At 42.2% G+C, this 16389-nt stretch overlaps 1 protein-coding gene across 8 annotated transcripts in view; it reads right to left on the bottom strand.

Moving 5' to 3' along the window:
• Window positions 1-15322, bottom strand: part of AGFG1 (ArfGAP with FG repeats 1) — a 79323-nt gene extending 64001 nt beyond the window's left edge. For all 8 annotated transcript variants that reach the window (XM_069578395.1, XM_069578396.1, XM_069578397.1 and 5 more), the window contains exon 1: window positions 13994-15322. In XM_069578395.1, coding sequence (XP_069434496.1) covers window positions 13994-14550 — 557 coding nt within the window. In that variant the 5' untranslated portion in view covers window positions 14551-15322. The remainder of the gene's footprint in view (window positions 1-13993) is intronic.
• Between the last annotated feature and the right edge of the window lie 1067 nt (window positions 15323-16389).

The raw sequence follows: 16389 nt of genomic DNA, 5'->3' as shown, positions 1-16389 counted from the left end.
CTTCGAAAAGACTACTCCCCAGTGGCTCAGCAGGTAAGAATCTGCCTGCAATGCAGGAGATCCAGGTTTGATGCCTGGGTCAGGAAGATCCCCTGGAGAAGGGAATGGCAACCCACTCCAGGATACTTGCCTGGAGAACCCCATGGACAGAGGAGCCTGGCAAGCTACAGTCTATAAGGTCTCAAAGAGACAGACACGACTGAAGCAACTGAGCACACACATGTACCAAATCCTAGGTAGGAAAATTTAATCTGCAATGGTGGTGGTTCTAGTTCAGTCGTTAAATTGTTTGACTCTTTGCGACCCCGTAGTCTGCAGCAGTAACCAGTAACGCTGAAGAAGCTGAAGTTGAACAGTTCTGTGAAGACTTACAAGACCTTTTAGAACTAACACCCAAAAAAGATGTCCTTTTCATTATAGGGGACTGGAATGCAAAAGTAGGAAGTCAAGAAACACCTGGAGTAACAGGCAAATTTGGCCTTGGAATGCGGAATGAAGCAGGGCAAAGACTAATAGAGTTTTGCCAAGAAAATGCACTGGTCATAGCAAACACCCTCTTCCAACAACACAAAAGAAGACTCTACACATGGACATCACCATGGTCAACACCGAAATCAGACTGGTTATATTCTTTGCAAAGATGGAGAAGCTCTATACAGTCAACAAAAACAAGACCAGGAGCTGACTGTGGCTCAGATCATGAACTCCTTATTACCAAATTCAGACTTAAATTGAAGAAAGGAGGGAAAACCGCTAGACCATTCAGGTATGACCTAAATCAAATCCCTTATGATTATACAGTGGAAATGAGAAATAGATTTAACGACCTAGATCTGACAGATAGAGTGCCTGATGAACTATGGAATGAGGTTCGTGACATTGTACAGGAGATAGGGATCAAGACCATCCCCATGGAAAAGAAATACAGAAAAGCAAAGTGGCTGTCTGGGGAGGCCTTACAAATAGCTGTGAAAAGAAGAGAGGCGAAAAACAAAGGAGAAAAGGAAAGATATAAGCATCTGAATGCAGAGTTCCAAAGAATAGCAAGAAGAGATAAGAAAGCCTTCTTCAGCGATCAATGCAAAGAAATAGAGGGAAAGAACAGAATGGGAAAGACTAGAGATCTCTTCAAGAAAATCAGAGATACCAAGGGAACATTTCATGCAAAGATGGGCACAATAAAGGACAGAAATGGTATGGACCTAACAGAAGCAGAAGATATTAAGAAGAGGTGGCAAGAATACACAGAAGAACTGTACAAAAAAGATCTTCATGATCCAGATAATCACGATGGTGTGATCACTCATCTAGAGTCAGACATTCTGGAAGGTGAAGGTGAAGTCAAGTGGGCCTTAGAAAGCATCACTACGAACAAAGCTAGTGGAGGTGATGGAATTCCCGTTGAGCTATTTCAAATCCTGAAAGATGACGTGGTGAAAGTGCTGCACTCAAGACGCCAGCAAATTTGGGAAATTCAGCAGCGGCCACAGGACTGGAAAAGGTCAGTTTTCATTCCAATCCCAAAGAAAGGCAATGCCAAAGAATGCTCAAACTACCGCACAATTGCACTCATCTCACACGCTAGTAAAGTAATGCTCAAAATTCTCCAAGCCAGGCTTCAGCAATACGTGAACGGTGAACTTCCTGATGTTCAAGCTCGTTTTAGAAAAGGCAGAGGAACCAGAGATCAAATTGCCAACATCTGCTGGATCATGGAAAAAGCAAGAGAGTTCCAGAAAAACATCTATATCTGCTTTCTTGACTATGCCAAAGCCTTTGACTGTGTGGATCACAATAAACTGTGGAAAATTCTGAAAGAGATGGGAATACCAGACCACCTGACCTGCCTCTTGAGAAATCTGTACGCAGGTGAGGTAGCAACAGTTAGAAATGGACATGGAACAACAGACTGGTTCCAAATAGGAAAAGGAGTACGTCAAGGCTGTATATTGTCACCCTGCTTATTTAACTTATATGCAGAGTACATCATGAGAAACGCTGGACTGGAACAAACATTTACAAGCTGGAAACAAGATTGCTGGGAGAAATATCAATAACCTCAGATATGCAGATGATACCACCCTTATGGCAAAAAGTGAAGAGAAACTAAAAAGCCTCTTGATGAAAGTGAATGTGGAGAGTGAAAAAGCTGGCTTAAAGCTCAACATTCAGAAAACAAAGATCATGGCATCTGGTCCCATCACTTCATGGGGAAACAAGGAAACAGTGTCAGACTATTTTTTGGGGTTCCAAAATCACTGCAGATGGTGACTGCAGCCATGAAATTAAAAGATGCTTACTCCTTGGAAGAAAAGTTATGACCAACCTAGATAGCATATTGAAAAGCAGAGACATTACTTTGCCGACAAGGTCCGTCTAGTCAAGGCTATGGTTTTTCCTGTGGTCATGTATGGATGTGAGAGTTGGACTGTGAAGAAGGCTGAGCGCCGAAGAATTGATGCTTTTGAACTGTGGTGTTGGAGAAGACTCTTGAGAGTCCCTTGGACTGCAAGGAGATCCAACCAGTGCAATCTGAAGGAGATCAGCCCTGGGATTTCTTTGGAAGGACTGATGCTAAAGCTGAAACTCCAGTACTTTGGCCACCTCACGTGAAGAGTTGACTCATTGGAAAAGACTCTGATGCTGGGAGGGATTGGGGGCAGGAGGAGAAGGGGACGACAGAGGATGAGATGGCTGGATGGCATCACCGACTCTATGGACGTGAGTCTGAGTGAACTCCAGGAGTTGGTGATGGACAGGGAGGCCTGGTGTGCTGCGATTCATGGGGTCGCAAAGAGTCGGACACGACTGAGCGACTGAACTGAACTGAGTCTGCAGCACACCAGGTTCCTCCATCCTCCCCTACCTCTCGGAGTTTGCTCAAATTTCATGTCCATTGAGTCAGTAATGCTTTCTAACTGCTTATTTAATCTGGAGAGCCTATACCAAATACACTCTGGCACAGCTGAGGACTGCCACTTGGTATTATGCCAAAACTTGGAGGCTTATCTGAGACTCTACACACTAAACAATAATAGATTCTATGTCTCCATCCCTTCCCTCAACCTGGCACTTAGAATGACAGTCAGACTTTTTTATTCCCCAAAAATACTGGAGGAAAAAAAAAAAAAATCTATGAACTAGAAAAAAGCATGCATAGAAAGATCATATATACTCCCAAAGAGGGAGTGGAAAATGGGGCACAGAGAATGACTAGTAAGAATAGCATCAAACGTCTCAACAGCAATACTGAAGGTTTAAAGACAATGAAGCAATGTCTTAAAAACTCCAAGGGTATTTTCACCTTTATGAATGTACACAAAGTGTTAATTTTAACATGAGGGCAGATCAGCAACGCAGATCTCAAAAATTATCTCCCATTAACCTTTAATCAAGAGGTTAATGGAAATGTGGGTATGCTGGAAAAAGAGGTTTCAATACAGGTTAGGCATGATGGGAATTTCCAGAACTAAGGTAGAAGAAGAAAGTCCAAACACAACAGCTGCACAGCAGGCCTAGAGCGCATTATCTCCAGAGCAAAATGACAGAAGCACCCAGCATCTGACACATCTGATCATCCTATAAAAAGGTGCATACGTAGCCAGAGATAATTTCATGTGGGGAAATATTAATGAAATCCACATGGAAAACAAAGCAAATGAAGAAACCTAGACAATTATAAACTTCAGGGAGTAAAGTTTATAAAAGAAAGAAAATGTAGTAGTAACATATTATAGGACTTAGCTGAGACAGTATGTAGGAGAAGGCAATGGCACCCCACTCCAGTACTCTTGCCTGGAGAATCCCATGGATGGAGGAGCCTGGTGCGCTGCAGTCCATGGGGTCGCTAAGGTCGGACACAACTGAGCGACTTCACTTTCATTCACTGGAGAAGGAAATGGCAACCCACTCCAGTGTTCTTGCCTAGAGTATCCCAGGGACGGCGGAGCCTGGTAGGCTGCCATCTATGGGGTCGCAAAGAGTCAGACATGACTGAAGTGACTTAGCAGCAGCAACAGAGACAGTATGTACATAATAGTAACATACTGTAGGACTTAGCTGAGACAGTATGTATGTAATAGTAACAAACTGTATGACTTAGTTGAGACAGTATGCACATAATGCAATAAGATAAATACTTAGTGATTTAGCCAAAACTGTGATAGTCTATTGAAGGAGTAGCTGCAGAGTACACATGGAAAGTGAGAGGAATGTTAAGAGGGCCAAAGCCTTATCTTCACTCTTGCAGAGAGAAGCCAAATTTGAAAAAAAAAGCGATATGCATGTTAGTTAGAAATACAAAGGTAAAAAAGAGAAGGGAACAGACTGTCCATGATAAACAGAAATGGGGAAAGGGAAGAGGTGACTGCTGTTGCTCATTATAAGCCTTTTTAAACTATGTGCAAGTATTTTTTTAATTAAAATTAAATTTAAAAATAAACATAAAATATGGAAAATAAACGGTTCTTTCCCTTCAAAATGAAATTTGACACATACACACGCTGTATTCTTTAACTGCTGTCTTCTTTAACTGAAGAAAAAACATTTCTGGAAAATATGAGGAATTTTTTAAAATTTCAAATTTCTCATATTTCAAAAATATCAAGACTCTACTACACATCAGCAATTTCTTTTATAGAAGTACCTCTGAACACAAATGTTCCAAGTCAGAGCCACCAAGATTCATTAAGAGATAAAGACCTGAAGAGAGAAATGAGGAAGTTTTCCCATCTTCCCACATTATTAGTTCTGCTGACTTTCTTACTTTCCCCATCAAAGATGTTGCAAAATTTAACACAGAAATGGGTCAAGAATAAGAATTTCTAGAACCTAACACTACAAGAAAAATCCCTCTTCTTTTCCTAAACATGTATGTTTCACTATGACTTCCATACCTGGTCTTGTATCTCCCTCTACAGAACCTAGACAGCATATTAAAAAGCAGAGACATTACTTTGGCAACAAAGGTCTGTCTAGTCAAGGCTATGGTTTTCCCAGTAGTCACGTATGGATGTGAGAGTTGGACTATAAAGAAAGCTGAGCACCGAAGAATTGATGCTTTGTGGTGTTGGAGATGACTCTTGAGACTCCCTTAGACTGCAAGGAGATCCAACCAGTCCATCCTAAAGGAAATCAGTCCTGGGTGTTCACTGGAAGGACTGATGCTGAAGCTGAAACTCCAATACTTTGACCACGTGATGTGAAGAGCTGACTCATTTGAAAAGCTCCTGATGCTGGGAAAGATTGAGGGCAGGAGGAGAAGGGGACGACAGAGGATGAGATGGTTGGATGGCATCACCGACTCAAGGGACATGAGTTTGAGTTGAGTAAACTCCAGGAGTTGGTGATGGACAGGGAGGCCTGGCATGCTATGGTTCATGGGGTCGCAAAGAGTCTGACACAACTGAATGACTGAACTGAACTGAACTACAGAATAAAACCTATTACCTTTTCTGCACAAAAAGTGAAAGTGGCTCAGCCCTGTTCAACTCTTTGCAACCCCATGGACAGTATAGTCCATGAATTCTCCAAGTCAGGATACTAGAGTGTGTAGCTTTTCCCTTCTCCAGGGGATCCTTCGAACCCAGGTGTCCAGCATTGCAGGATTCTTTATCAGCTGAGTCACAACAGAAGCCCAAGAATATTGGAGTGGGTAGCCTATCCCTTCTCCAGCAGATATTCCCAACCCAGGAATCGAACCGGGGTCTCCTGCATTGCAAGCAGATTCTTTACCAACTGAGGTATCAGGGAAGCTCTTCTGCATAAAGGTCTTAAATTACTCAAAGATAGTGACCTCATGTACAGCTCCATACCCCCACTGCCTAGTTTTTTCTTCTTTAAGCTAATATACTTCTGGTCCCTGGAGATATTCCACTCATTCAGAATTTCAAATCTCCTTATCATCCTAACCAATTTTCTTACACCATGCTCCAATTTGTTAATTCATCTCTTAAGCTAAGTAACTAGAATAAAAGCAAAGAGTAATTATGACTTCCTTCCCTGTAAAAGTTATGATACCAATCAAAAGGAGACCATGTCTTACGCAGGATTCTTTGGAAAAACACATTCTAACTTAAAAAACAAAAAAAAAAACGAACAAAAAATTCATTCCCCATATATAGAACAATTCAAATAAGGTCCCACCCCTCCTCTAAGTTAATAAATTTCATTCTCGTCATGTCCAAGCAGGTGTTTTTAGGGCAACAGCTCTCATAAGTGAGGCTGAAAAGGATGTCTGGAAGAACCTATTCAACAAAGTACCCAAAGTTCTGAACGATTTATCTTTTTTATATACAGTAGAGGAATCCAAGGTGTGTATTCCTAGACAACCATCGATTTGATCAGGTGGACCTGGGAAATGCATTACTGAGTGGGGAAAAAAACAAAATAATGGCACCTAGTACTGAATAGCTCCACAGAAGCTTCTTAAGAATGTAAGCATTATACATGTTGTACAGAAAAGACAGAAAATTATCACTTTCAGTATTTGCTTATTTTCCAAAGAGTGTACTGAAACTAGATATACAAGTTTCTAAAGAGGCAAAATATTTAAATTGAGGTCCAGAAGTCTGCAAGTTCCTTAAAAGAATGCTTTAACTCTTTTTATTTGTAATACAACTCACTAATAATATTTAAAATTTTAATATAAATTTACTTAGATAAATGATACAATCACTACTTCAAAACTGATTAAAGGTCAAAGTGCTTACAAGCACACTGAACCAAATACACAGACTAATGAAAGAAGAACATAGACAAACAATATAAAAATGCTGTGGTAGCAAGTTAAGGTCAAATGATGTCACCATCCCTTGGGTGCCAAAGGACACCAAGACAGGAGGTGCTCACAACACTTAAGAAGAGCCTCTCTCAATCAGTTTGCTGAATGAATCCACGTTTATCTTTCCTGCTAAAAAAACCTACAGCAAACGTCTATTCCACAATGAACATTCATGGTAGAAGGTCCTATCTCTTGCTCCTTTCAACTGAGTCTTATGCTTATCTAGAGTTGTTTCATATATTACTAAACTATATTTACTTGGTATAGTATTTGGCAGGTTTTTGTTGTTATTCAGTTGCTAAGTCATCTCCAACTCTGAGAACCCATGGACCTTCCGTCCAGGCTCTTCTGCCAGGCTCCTTCTCTGCACTGATTTCTCAGGCAAGAATATATGGAGTGGGTTGCCATTTCCTTCTCCAAGAGATCTTCCCACCCAGGGAAAGAATCTGAATCTCCTGCATTGGCAGGTGGTTGGTCCAACAGGGAAGCTCTATTTGATAGATATACAGTTTAATTAAATATTATATAAAACAATCACACTTGAGTAAGAACTGTTTCCATGAAAATGAAGTATTTTAAAAACTCCACCAAATAGTCACTATGAAAAGCTGTTACTCAACTGTAGACAAGAAATGTAAAACATCTAAACTGAAAAGAGATCTAGAGCAATTCAGCACTCAAACTGCTTTAAAAGTAGCTCAAAATTCTAAAAATCTTTTATAACACAAAGTGAGTCTAAGTTATATCAAAGGGACAAAAATCTCATCAGTGAAACCATATTCAAGGAAAAGCCCTAGGTGTTACATAATGCTCTGGCAAATTAACAATTACATGCTAAAATTCAAAAACCTAAATTTTACCTGTGTGTATGTTTTTTAATGATTGTCTTTTTTGATAAACCTAAAGACTATCACTGTCTTTTTTCACTGCCTTTTTGGATAAAGCTAACCACTATCAATCCTGAACACATGGGATGAGGGGTTTTAATTACAGTTCAAACACAGAAAATAGCAGAATAATTAATTCCTGACAGGACAGACGTGCCAAATTCAAAAGAATCAATCTCAGAACCAATCACACCAGAACTCATCACACTCACAACACATAACAATAGTTTCTGAAGAAATTCAAAGAGCAGACATTTGAAGCTAGCTAAAACTACTAAAGAAAAGCATGACATAAGTCTAAAACACAAAAATACACAATACATTAATAAACTACCTGTCCTGCCCTTTAATATCCAATGAAGTAAAATCCATCATTTAAATCCCCCAAATACAGAATTCACAACAATTTATAATAAGCATTAGAGTATAAGCTAACTTTACAATTTAAAGTTGTTAAGGATTATACTACTTTTCTTTATGACTGTTACTAGAATAACGCCTGACACAAGAGTACTTAGTAATTCTAGCTAGTAATTATTATCGTATTTTTCATTTATATACTTTAATTTTTGTATCCTCTGGATACATGTACTAGTGCCTGGACTTAATATTTACTTAAAAAAAACCTCTGCCCTTCACAATTGAAAAAGTTATCAAAATAGCTTTCCCACTTAAACTGAAATTGTACTACACTGTCAAAATATTTCACTGAATGTACCCATGCTGCTGCTGCTGCTGCTGCTGCTAAGTCGCTTCAGTCATGTCCGACTCTGTGCGACCCCATAGACGGCAGCCCACCAGGCTCCCCCGTCCAGGCAAGAACACTGGAGTGGGTTGCCATTTCCTTTTCCAATGCATGCAAGTAAAAAGTGAAAGTGAAGTCGCTCAGCCGTGTCCGACTCTTAGTGACCCCATGGACTGCAGCCTACCACGCTCCTCCATCCATGGGATTTTCCAGGCAAGAAAATGGTACACATTTTGCTAGTGTACCAAAAAACATGAAAAGGGAATTAGGGACGTAAACTGCCACTTGTGACATCCATGAGGTTCTGAATATTATACATAGAGGTCCAAAAGGGTATTTGAGTCAATCTACTCAAATGCTAGTAAATATATAAAAACAAATGCCTGTTTTCAATTGCCCAACTTTAATTTTAAAGTAAAAACTCTTATTAATAAAGATTTATCATAAGACTCAAAATGCACACAAAATTGAGTATAAGTTACTATCCGTTTACATTTATCCACCTGTGAAATTCCAAGTTTAAATGCACTGTCTACATAAATGGGCTGGTATTAAGCAGCTGGCCTAGATGTTTCTCAAATGTTGTTTGTTATTTTTATCTAAACTCTCTCTGCAAACTAAATGAATCATTTTTTAAGTACAGAACAATTCTTATATTATTTACCAATTAATTAATGCTAACAATCTCAGCAAAATAAATAATTTGGTTTAAACCTAGTCTTTTCATCAACTATAAGTTCATTAACATGAAGGCAATATTTTATGTTGGCTACAATGGAATGTCATTTATAAGTCTGAATAGTTCCATAGATAGAAGCAGCAAGAATGACAAATCAATCTGTTAGAACACTCCCTTTCTACCTCAGTGACAGTTTAACATACCTAAATCTGAAGTCTATTTTAAAGTTTCACAATCGTAATTCAGTTACATATTTTAAATAAGCATCATACTAGCACAGAGTGCAATCATCTGGAAAAAAAAACAGGAAATAAAAGATCAACTCTGAGTCTAGTAATATTAACAAGATACTCGTTCAATTTATTTAACAAAGATACTGCTAAATAATAAAAAGGCATGTGACTATCTTAAAATTCATAATAGCAGATACCATTTATTGTGTATCAGCATTTTCTAGGCACATCAAGGTTCCTAAAAGGCAGCTAACATGACTCAACTCATGTATGTATATTCCCTGCTTAGCCCCATGCTCAAAAATAATATATACTCAGTTAATATTCAGTGAATTGTACCATTTAATCCTCTGAACATACAATCTATATCTTATCAGCCTCTTCTCACAAATAAAGAAGCCGAGAGGATGGATCCAGGCCAACCCACACATAGTGGTCTTGCTCAATACTTTGCCTTTGCTTAATACTTTGCCCTAAGTCACAAAGCTGGGCTTTCCTAATAGCTCAGTTGGTAAAGAATCCACCTGCAACGCAGGAGACCCCAGTTCAATTCTTGGGTCAGGAAGATCCCCTGGAGAAGGGATAGGCTACCCACTCCAGTATTCTTGGGCTTCCCTTGTGGCTCAGCTGGTAAAGAATCCACCTGCAATGCAGGACACCTGGGTTCAATCCCTGGGTTGGGAAGACCCCCTGGAGAAGGGAAAGGCTACCCACTCCAATATTCTGGCCTGGAGAATTCCATGGACTGTATAGTCAGTCCATGGGGTCGCAAAAGAGTTGGACACAACTGAGCAACTTTCACTTTCAAGTCACAAAGCTAGTGGTAGAGTCAAAATCTGACTTCATAATTCATATTCTTTCAATTACAGCACATCATCTAAGTATCAAAGACATAATTATCATTAAACTCAATAGCTATTATTCCTCAAGTATTTTCCTATATTATTGCTTTTCAAAGAAAAAAATCCTCAGGAATTATTATTTCCGAATTTCTGAGTAGACATTTGATCTGGGATCCAGTCTTTCCTCTACAAGGATCCCACATTTCTGATTTGGGAATTCTATTTGGGATCTTTGTTATTGCAATAATATCATCGTACAACATATCCAATGAAGGTACTGGTTCTATGCAATCCTATGACCTAACCTAATCCAGAATGAGTTGTAGAATTTCTCGAAGAGTTGTAATAATAATATAAACTAAGGCAGCTGGGAGCAGCCATCTTTGAATGAGGGAAATCTAGGCAACACCATTAAATCAGAGCATAAAGTCTCATTTTAAGACAAACAATACATTCCCCTCATATTTTTAAACCAACTTCAGTCACACTGAGTTAAATCTAAAGAATCCAAATTGATTAAAGGTGCTTCTCATTTTATCATCTTTCATATATTGTTCCCTACTCATGGAATGTCCTGTTCCCTTTGTTAATAATGTCTCTCACCTACTGGGCAGCTATTATTAATATATATCCCAGGAGTCATGTGAGATGTCAGACACACAATATATCTAATATTGAAAATTAACCTACATCCAAAATGCATAAGGTAAACCTCATCCTTGCCTTTCAAACGTGAGAAAATTCACACTCATAGAGGCTGAGTGATATTCTCAACACTACACAGCTAATAAGTGGAGCCAGGATTCAAAACCAAGTTTATCCAGTTCATAAGCATTAGTATTTGTTCTTTCACTACTTGGGGCCACTGCCATGTGGCTCTTATCTTTAAAGGTCTTCGATCAGCCATTAAGTCTTCTGTGAAGCTTTCCCTATTCATTTACATATTTCGTGGATAGCTCATTCAAAGAAATGAAGTATTACAATATATTGTAACTGTTTCCATACTGAGCATGCAAGCACCTGAAATACAGTGGGATCCCAACAGGACCAGTGCCTCCCATAGTACACGAAACAGGCCAAGCAATAAATATTTGAAGATTTACAACTGAACAGAGATGGAGTCCTATCTGTTACACATTAGATTTCATTAAAGTGAACAATCGGCATGTATAATGAGATAGCCTCTCATATACAATGTTTCTGAAATGCCAACACTCTAGGAAGAAACTTGTAAATAATTCTTCATATTACACATTTGCAGCAATAAATTCATACTTATAAACAGATACACAGAAAAGTCAGATATCCAGAAGAGTAAATATATATACATTGTTGTTGTTCAGTCCCTAAGTCATGTCTGACTCTGTGATCCTGTGGACTGCAGCACACCAGGCTTCCCTGTTCTTCACTATCTCCTGGAGTTTGCTCAAACTCATGTTCACTGAGGTGATGGCGCCATCCAACCTCACATTCTCTGTTGCCCCCTTCTCCTGCAGCCCTCAATCTTTCCCAGCATCAGGGTCTTTTCCAATGAGTTGGCTCTTTGCATCAGGCGACCAAAGTTATTAGGGCTTCAGCAACAGTCCTTCCAATGAATATTCAGGGTTGATATCCTTTAGGGTGGACTAGTTTGATCTCCCTGCTGTCCAAGGGGCTCTCAAGAGTCTATTCCAGCACCACAATTTGAAAGCATCAAGTCTTCATCAATGCTTCATAAAGCATCCATTCTTTATGGTCCAACTCTCATATGCCAATGACTACTGGGAAAACCATAGCTTTGACTATACGGACCTTGGTCTGCAAAGAGATGTCTCTGCTTTTTTATACGCTGTCTAGGTTTGTCACAGCTTTTCTTCCAAGGAGCAAACATCTTTTAATTTTATGGCTGCAGTCACTTGTCCGCAGTGATTTTGGAGTCCAAGAAAATAAAATCTGCCACTGTTTCCTGTTTTTCCCCATTTATTTGCCATGAAGTGATGAGACTGGACATTTTTTCAAATCAAATACTTTAAATGTATTAAAGGACCTTGTGTTAAGTAAAAACACAGCATACTTACTATGCAAAAAGTCACATACTACCCTCAAAACAAACTGGACTATATAGCCTTCGTTGTTTTAAAACCAAAGTTGCCCACAAAGTTTTTATTTGTAAATGAAAAGAATGAACCAGACTATCTCCTAAACACTACCCAGCTCTAGATTCTGTTGTAATTCAGTAACATCACTAATTATCAACTTCTCAGAGTGCTTTCTTGATCCTACAATCTAAAAGTGACTTCTCAGAGAAGGTCTCTCCTCCTTACTATTTCAGTGCACTCTTGCCCCTGACATTTTTCTCATTTGATTACTTACTATGTTACCATCTCCCCAACAAGAATGTAAGCACCAAGAGAACAAAAGACCTTGCTGGATTCATCAGCACTCCCCAAGGCTTTACAGAGAACCTAGTAGGCACCCAATAAACATGTTAAAGAAATAATCATCATGGGAGACTAATGATGCATCTTTGCCCAACTTAGGAAGATGAAAAATGGTACATTACTGGGCATGTCTTACATTTTCAAAAAGAAAAAAAAAACCTCAAGTTTTCTCACATATTATACACTTTGCCTCAAGATTAATGTTACAAAGTTTCTGAAGAAATGGGGAAATCAAATAATTGATTTCAAACAATGGAACAAAAAAAAAGAACTTATCTAGATGTTTGATACAACAAAGGTTTTAAGACCATTTAGTAATTACCTCTTCGTTGGTAACTTACTAGATAATTTAGTGTATAAAAACAACTTAGTTCCAAAATCAACTGCAAACTCTCAAAAAAAAAAAAAAAAACCTTCAATCTCAACAACTAACATCTTAATAGAAAAAAGCAGCTTAATGAAGAAAAGGGGAACCAATACAAACCATCCCAGTAATTCAAGACGGCAGTCTCCCTTTTCCTGAAACAATACTGTCTTTCCAGCTCTTCTCGTTTCTGTGTACAGCCAGGACACTTGGGTATTGACTGAGAAATCTTACAGATAACACCACCACCATATGGACAATGACACAGCTCCTAGTCAGCCCTTACTTCCATTTAAAACTTTACCCCAACTCTTCAAGACTCTCTTTGGGTCATAAAGCTGAAGTCCCACAATCTCACTCCTGCTTTCTCTGCCTCCCTCTCCCGCAAGTAAACGCGGACCCCCTCCCCTTCACTCAACTTTTCCCCTGGGATTCCCATCTCTGCCATCAAAACATTTTAACCCCGTTACTATTTCTAACTGCTGGCTTTCTCAGTGTCCTAGGAACTCCGGAGCCGAGAGAAGGAAAAAAAAAAGGCTAAGCGTCCAAAAAACAGACTAAGCGTCCCTGCTCTCTCTCCCACCCCAACCTTACCCACCACCCCTCTACCGGGGGCCCAGCAGGTGCCTCGCTAGGGACCGCCGCGCCCCGGTAGAGAGGCGGGGCACACAAAGGACCCGCGAGGCCCTCCCAGCCTCCTCGCGTCCTCCCACTGCAGCTCCATCGGGTCAGCGCGCCCGGGCTAGCGGAGGCCCGAGGGAGGCTGGCAGGCGCCGGCTCCGCGGGGACCAGAGATGCTCACCCCGGGCGCCCTTCTCCCAACCCCGACCCCGCCCACGCCCCAGCCACCAACGCTACCCACCCCGCCCCGCAACGCCGGGCCTGGACCCTCGCCCGGCGAAAACCGAAAGCGCATCCCCGGCCCCGCGGGCCCAGCGCATCCCGGCCCATGGCCCCGAGTCCCGTGAGGGCCCCCGCCCGGCCAACCGCCCCCCCGCGCCCGAGGACGGGCCGGCCGCCCGCCCGGCCGCCCCGCACTCACAGGCTGCCGGAGCAGGAGGTACAGACGAAGGAGCCGACCGTCATGTTCACGTAGGTGGGGCCGCGCTGGTCGCAGTCGAAGCACTTTCGGTTGTGCGGGAGGCTGGTCATGTCCCGCAGCATCTTCAGGTGCTTCTCCTCCTGCTTCCGCTTCGCGCTGGCCGCCATGGCCGCGGCGCCGAGCGAGGAGGCCGGCAGGGCCGGGAGCCGGGCGGCGCTGCGCCGGGGACCCCGCGGTCCCACCGGCCGCCCTGGCCGCGGCCGCCGCCCTCCGTCAGCGCGCGCCGCCCGCGCCGGACCCGGGCCGCTGCGGCTCGACTCGACCGGGCTGAGCGCGAGAACACGCTGCGGAGCGCGGGCTGACGGGCCACGCGAACCGGCCCGACAGTCGTGGGACAACCGCCGCCGCCGCCTTCCCGACTTCTCCTGAGGGGAAAAGACGAGGAAGGGGGGACGGCAAGAAGAGGCCCGCCCCGGGCGGCCTGAGGCCAAGTGTCGGCTGGCGCCCTCTGCTGGCCGGGAGGAGTTACTGCGGCCCCACTTGCAGGCGAAGCGCATTACTTGGGTTGCCTTCCTCCCCTTGCCTGAAGGGGTTCAAGGGCTGCCCACTGCTTTGGGGATAATTCAGAGTTCATCACCCTGTGTCCTAAACAGCTCTCCATCCGTCTAGCCCAGGCTACCTCTCTCACTTCATCCTAATCTACTCGGCCACACGGGATTTCCATTTGGATCCCAAACACAGTAAGCTCCCTCTTGAGTCAGGAACCCTTGCCGGGACTGTACAATCTATAGCAGGGGTTCTCCGCTATGCCTCCGTTGGCATTTTGGACTAGATGATTTCTTGGTGTGGAGGCTCTCCTGTGCCGTGTAGGATATTGAACATCATCTCTAGCCTTGACCCACTAGATGCCAGAATGACCTCCCCACCCCATGCCGTGTTGTTGTGGCAAGCGAAAATTCCCTGACGTTGCTCAATGTGGAGTCATGGTAGAGAGAGGTGCAATCCACCTGGCTAAGAACCACTGCTACACGTGGGAGGCCATGTCATCCCTGCACCCACTGCAGGCAACTTCTCTAAGCCCAATCAACCTACTTAATATTGCAGCCCGGAGGATCTGCAACATCTCCACGTGAATATTCCACGTTCAGGAAAGTCACCCTCAGTGAAATGGCTGTGCTGTGTTTTCTTCATAGTTCTGGCTATTTGAAATCCTGTTCCTGCTACTCTAGAAGAGATTAAGGGAGTTCAAGCCCTGCTCACTCCCTTAATCTTATCGGAGACCCCCACCTTTGACCCACTGTTATAAAGTAAATAAAATCCAATTCCTTCTTTAGTGTTTTCTGTGTTTTCCCTGGTATCTCCCTTTAGGCTCCAAACGACCTGGACCCCAGTGTTTTCTTCTCTGCTCCACCCCCTCCCCCTCCCAGACCTGCAGGCTGGATGCTCAGTGTTTATGGAATGAGTGCATTTGTATCTCACTTAATCTTCACAAGATCCCTTAAGGGTAAGCCTTATGGTTCTTACAGTCGGGAAGCCAACACCTGGAGGATTAAGTAAATTTACCCTTGGATATACATGGGTTGGCCCAGACAGTCAGACTGCAGAACTCAAATCTCTTAATCACTGCAGGAATCCACAGCCAGCAGGATGTTAAAAATCGTTCTTGCCCCTCGTTTCCCCAAGGAGTATCCAGGGAGACCCAGAGAGTCCAGAGTCCCTCAGCCAGCGAATAGGAAAGTAAGATTAGAATCCAGGTTTCCTATTGCCGAGGCTAGCCTCCAGACCTCCAGTCAAAGTGACTGGACACGTCGGCCAAATGAGACTTCATATTACTTGTAAGAATAACGTGCTTAATAGTAAGAGAAAAGGATTGACAGATTTTGGCTTGGCCAATGAATGTTTAACTTGGGCTCCCCTCTTGACTCAGACAGTGAAGAATCCACTTGCAGGGCAGGAGACCCAGGTTCAATCCATGGGTGGGGAAGATCCCCTGGAGAAGGGAATGGTTACCCACTCGAGTATGCTTGCCTGGAGAATCCCATGGACAGAGGAGCCTGGCGGGCTACAGTCCATGGGCTCGAAAAAACCATTAGCACATGTAAAAAATTAATAATTCCTTAAAATCCTCATATATCCCATCAGAGTTCAGTGTTCCAATTGCCAATGTTTAAAAAAGTTTTTTATAGTTTATTTGAATACCCACCTTGCAATTGAGTAATGTGTCTCATATTGTAAAATCTCTTTTAGTCTATGGTTACCCTTCTATCTCCTCTTTTTTTTTTTAATTTTATGTTATTTTATTGGCTGCACCATGCAGAATCCTACTTTCCTGACCTTTGATTGGACCCTTGACCCCTGCAGTGGAGGCTTAGAGTCTTAACCACTGGACCACAAAG

This window comes from Ovis canadensis, chromosome 2, assembly GCF_042477335.2.
Source record: "Ovis canadensis isolate MfBH-ARS-UI-01 breed Bighorn chromosome 2, ARS-UI_OviCan_v2, whole genome shotgun sequence".
In the NCBI taxonomy this organism is placed as follows: Eukaryota; Metazoa; Chordata; class Mammalia; order Artiodactyla; family Bovidae; genus Ovis; species Ovis canadensis.
The sequence above is the reverse complement of the archived record's forward strand: the minus strand, read 5'-3'. Positions and strand labels throughout refer to the sequence as shown.